Genomic DNA, 5,168 nt, shown 5'->3' on the forward strand with positions numbered 1-5,168 from the left:
TGATCGCTACCGTAATATTTAGACTACACTGATCGCTACCGTAATGTTTAGACTACACTGATCGCTACCGTAATGTTTAGACCATATTGATCGCTACCGTAATGTTTAGTCTATACTGATCGCTACCGTAATGTCTGGACTATGAGCGGCTACAGTTTCAAATGCTTTGAGCTTTAACCATAAACTCCCAGGTAAACTAACTGTTTGTTTAGGAAGTACGAGCGTCCTCACTCAGACACACGTTTGACACAAAACACCAAGTTTAATTCATTTTCCATTATTTTGTTAATAAAGGTGGGAAAATAAAAATATTAATTAACTCAAAGGAAAACCTCAGGGGGCTTAACATATTTATGCAACTTTTTCTCTTCATAGTTATCCTCAGGCTCAGTAGTAGGGAAATTACGGTAACCACCAGGACTGAGTGAAATGTTATGAATTCATCATTTCAGCATCTGGAGTCCAAGTGTCACCAATTTGTGTTTTTCATGTTCATGTGATATTCATCCTCACACCAGATATTAATGACATCACCATAAAGGTGAAAGGTCACAGAAGGATGGACCATTCAGCCCCACAACCTTCCAAACAGGGCGTCCATCCCTTCATCACGATCACAGCATTGCTCCCATTTCTGTGATCTGTGATCGGCCATGCTGTTCAGCTTTAGTTGAAAATGTCTGAAATGTTTCTGTTACATTTATCCGAGTTGAGTCGGGTCTCAGAACCAGAACCAGTCCTGCTCTGCATGGCTAAGCATCATTTCTGCTGTTTATTAATAAGCATCCCAGAATAATCGTCTCTCCTCACTGAACGTTTCTCTGAATCTTTGATTCGGTTCATAATGTTACCGAAACCAAACTAAAATAGTTAAATGGGGAAACATTACTGATCTAAAATGGGATTTTCACTGTAAAAGAATTTAAAAATGCTGAACAAAACATAAACACAGATATTATGAAGCTAATAAGTGACGTTAGCGTGAGTTTACACCACGTCTAGAAGCTTTTGGAGGACCTGACTGGGTGTTTATGGGTAGATTTGCTCGAGCCAACATGGCGGACGTGTTGCTGCTAGCGTTAGCAACCTTGTTGCTCTGTGACCTCGTTCTGCTGGAGGTGTCTCCATGGTAACCAGGCTGGTTCCCCAAACTGCACCGTGGTTTTTAAACGCTGAACGTCACGTGGCCCCTGTGTTTTAACAACATGGCAGGGATCCAGAGTGGGCGGAGCCTGGAACGGACACGCCCCTTCCTGTGGGTCGGGTCAAACGAATCCTGGAGGTTAATCTTCACCCAGCATGACTGTTGTTGAGCTAATTTCTACTGCAGAATGTCTGGCTAGCTAGCTGGCGAGCTAACGGTAGCTTTCAGTGCTACTCCGTGACTGTTGGCTTCCTGTTGGCTTCCCGTTCTCCCCAGCCTGGCGCTCTGGTTGCTGACCTGAACTCTCCTCCTGGACGAACTGCAGTGATTCTGCAGCCGTTGGCTCCGTTTAGCTCCGAAGTGACTCGGGTTGTTCTGCATTCGGAGTGAAAATGATTCATAGCAAAGCGGCATCGCTCTGTCCTCATGAGAGAAATTATTTTTCACTCTTTGCAGTTCTTGGCCTCCAAAGGACTTCTACACTTTTTCTTCTACATGTGGATTTTGAGTGAAGACAAAATATTGCAAATTCCTTGTAAATATTCCGAAAGTAGCACCAAAAACTCACTAAAACTATTGTGAAATCTCAGAGGGACTGATGACGTTTGTAACTAAGAGGGCCAGAGATTTCTGTGGTGCCGAAGCGCGAAAAAATCTGCGTTTTGCTGATTTCTGCTCCTGTGATTTTACAACAAATTGGCGCCCGACGTGGGGAACGATGAATCACATGCATACGTTAAAAACCTCCTCCCATCCGTCCTGTCTGACCTCTGACCTCTTCCTTCCCTCCCTCCAGTCGTGGGACGTGTTTTTCCGTAACGCCAACGCCGGCGCGCCCCCCGGCGCCGCCTACCAGTCTCCTCTGGGTCTGGCGGCTCCTCAGCTGTCCTCGCTGGTCGGCGCTCAGCCCAACGCGGAGAAGCTGGTGGAGGATCATCTGGCTGTGCAGACCCTCATCAGAGCCTACCAGGTACGTTTCACCTGGAGATAAACCTGTAACCTGCTCTGAACCAGTGAACTATGAACCTGAGCTGATTCAGTCACTTTGACCTGATTCTGCTGAAGTTGGAACTTTCACAATCTGTGGTTTTATGTTCTGTAAACTCAGGCCCTGTTTGCACGATAAAAAGTTCTGGTGAAAATGAAAGTTTGTTGTGTTTCTGCTTCACATTTACATGAAAATAGTGAATGTTTTCTCTGACAGTGGCACAGTTTGACATCGGGTTCTAAAACCTAGCGCTAGTCTTACTAGCGCTAGTAAGGTTCTAAAACCTAGCGCTAGGTTTTAACGCTAGCGCTAAAACCTAGCGCTAGGGTTTAGCGCTAAAACCTAGCGCTAAACCCTAGCGCTAGATTTTAGCGCTAGGGTTTAGACATTGGGTTCTAAAACCCAGCGCTTGTAAACAGAACAAACGGATCTTTTCTGTCAGCGAGTCGTGGGCTCCTGCACAGTGTGACGCAAAACAGCTGCTTCCTACAATCCACAGAAGAAGAAACTGGTGACAGGTGTTAGACGATCCGCGGCATTTAAACTGTTACAGGAAGTCACAGCCGGAGCTTCAGGTTAAAGATCAATCAATGATTCATATTCCTGCATCATGAGTCGAGAGCAAAGATCAGGCGGAGAGATGAAATCAATCTCTCAGTGCAGCTTCTTCACGTTTTTCAGGCTCCTTTTAGTTCATGTTCTCATATGCAAATGAGGGGCGGGGCTTTCTCTGGGGGCGGGGCTAATCTGAGCGCCCAGACCGGAGAGACGTGAAGTTCAGGGAAAGCAGTTCTGTTGGGGGATAAGAACGTCGACACGACTCCGACCAAAACAAAACCAGATGTTAAATCAGTTACCAGCCGAATCGCCTCCATGTTGACTTCTGTGAACGGTTTCCAAAGCGACAGAGGAAGAACGTAGACGCCACGCAGCAGCTCTGTTTACGCTGCTCAGAGCCGACGGCACCAGACGACAGAAGCTGATTAAAACTTAGCAACCATCGCTTGGATTCACCGTCTGGCTTCCTCTGCGGCTGAACGTCTCAATCGATGACGTAAAGGTCGGACAACATGCAGACAAAACTACTGGATACGATTTAGGTCCTCATTCAGAACAAATCTGATGATGTGAACTCTGCCAATCACTGCGCTCTGATAAGCCCCGCCCCCAGACAAAGCCCCGCCCCCTCGTTTGAGTTTCAGTAAAAACAGCCTGTAATTTAAACTGAGGTAAGAAATAAAGTCTATGAAACAAGCAGAGCTGCCTTTAAATAAATGAACCGATAAAATCCGATCCTGGAACGAGATCTGCTGGTGAGACCTTCGTAACTGCAGCTGCGTTTCCATTGGTCGGATAAATGCACAAATTGGGATGAAAATAAATTTGCTTAATGGAAACGCCACATCAAAAATAGTTTCTGATAAAATTTCTTCTAAGACGCTGCGGCTTTTCAGCCGTATCAAAATTTCTGTATTTCATAAAATTGCCATGGCAACAGTTTTTTTCACACCAGTCATGTGATCAACAACTGGATGTTACTACTGGTGGAAATGAAGAAGACGACGGCAGGAAGGAGGCGACGCTGCGTGATTTTTATGTCGCGTGAACAAACTTTAACGTGAGATAAAATTTTTCCTTAAGGGAAACGTAGCAGGAAACGTTTGTCCACGTCAACGGGACACATGAAACGCAGCTGGACAGTGTTAACGGTGTGTGTGTGCTCGGGCGGGGGGGGTGTGTGTGTGTGTGTGTTCAGGTCCTGGGCCATCACAACGCCCACCTGGACCCTCTGGGGATCAGCTGTGTGAATTTTGACGACGCTCCGGTCAGCGCCGGCTTCCAGGACGTCGGTGAGACGCCAGAACCAAAACTCTGGTGTTAACGTTGCTCTTCCTCCCACCCACCCATCCTCCTCCTCCTCCTCTAACCCTCTAACACTCCCCCTCTGCTGTGACTCTTCATCACCCTTCCTCCTCCTCCTCCTGTCCTGGGTGGGTTCTGTGTCGCCCCCTGTAGATCCGGGGGCACCACGTGGCCCAGCTGGACCCGCTGGGCATCATGGACGCCGATCTGGACTCGTGCGTTCCCACTGACATTATCACGTCCTCCGACAAGCTGGGTGAGGACCTCCACCCTCAGAGTCATCCTCCACCTCTTTCCCTCCACACTCACCCCAGCTGGAAGGTTTCCCCGATCGGGAATGCGTCCCTCACTAAAACCCTGGATGTGCGCCAGAGGAAGTTCCCTCTGAAACGTTCTCGCATGCCAGGAAGGTTCCGGCGTCTCGTTCAAACGTCCGTCACGGCGTCTGGAAACTCCTGGCATATGAAGAACGTCTAGAGCATTAACCCACAGATCTCAGCTAAGTGGAGCTGCTCTACTGGTTGTCTTCTGTTGGAAGTCAAACCAGTAGAGCAATCACTGCTTTTAACCTCCTGTCTCACTAAAACAAACATAATTGTTGGCCTTATTGTTGTAGACCAGGGGTCACCAACTCCAGTCCTCCACCATCCTGCAGCTTTAGATTCAGCTCTGCTCCAAAATGTCTGAATTCCCTCACCAGCATTCATTCCTCTCTGCAAGAGGCTGGAAACGAGCAGCTTATTTGATCCAGGTGTGTTTGAGCAGAGACGCACCTAAAGGTTTCAGGACGGTGGCCCTGGAGGACCGGAGTTGGTGACCCCTGCTTTAGACGGTGGTCATTAAAATTCCTTCATAAAGACTCAAAGCTGGGAGAAATGATCAGATTATGTTTCCTGACTGAAAACTCAAATTCAGACTGAAACCAGCTTTTATCCATTAAACGCCTCCAGTGGGACTTTGATCGCCACCTTGTGGTGGAGTGTGATTTAAAACACTCCCATCTATTTTTAGATTATAGTGTGAAACTAGACTGGGACTAAAGAATCCCGGGAAGTTGATCCACTTCCCCTCTGTAGCATCAGGTCGGCCCACTTTACCTCCAGCTAATGTTTATGATTATCCCTTCAGGGTTAGCATAGTTAGCGTAGCAGTTAGCTGTGCTAATGTTCAGAT

General features: G+C 47.3%; 1 protein-coding gene across 7 annotated transcripts in view; it reads left to right on the plus strand.

Annotated features, from left to right (window-relative positions):
- Positions 1-5,168, plus strand: part of ogdha (oxoglutarate dehydrogenase a) — a 26,150-nt gene that overhangs the window by 4,251 nt on the left and 16,731 nt on the right. For 4 of the 7 annotated variants that reach the window (XM_008419412.1, XM_008419415.1, XM_008419414.2 and 1 more), the window contains exons 3-5: positions 1,941-2,114; positions 3,889-3,957; positions 4,149-4,251. In XM_008419412.1, the coding sequence (XP_008417634.1) occupies positions 1,941-2,114; positions 3,889-3,957; positions 4,149-4,251 (346 nt within the window). Of the gene's footprint in view, positions 1-1,940; positions 2,115-3,888; positions 3,983-4,148; positions 4,252-5,168 lie in introns of all 7 variants that reach the window. The other 3 variants (XM_008419416.1, XM_008419417.1, XM_008419418.1) reach the window with 2 other exon arrangements.

This window comes from Poecilia reticulata, linkage group LG9 (assembly GCF_000633615.1).
Source record: "Poecilia reticulata strain Guanapo linkage group LG9, Guppy_female_1.0+MT, whole genome shotgun sequence".
Taxonomy (NCBI): Eukaryota; Metazoa; Chordata; class Actinopteri; order Cyprinodontiformes; family Poeciliidae; genus Poecilia; species Poecilia reticulata.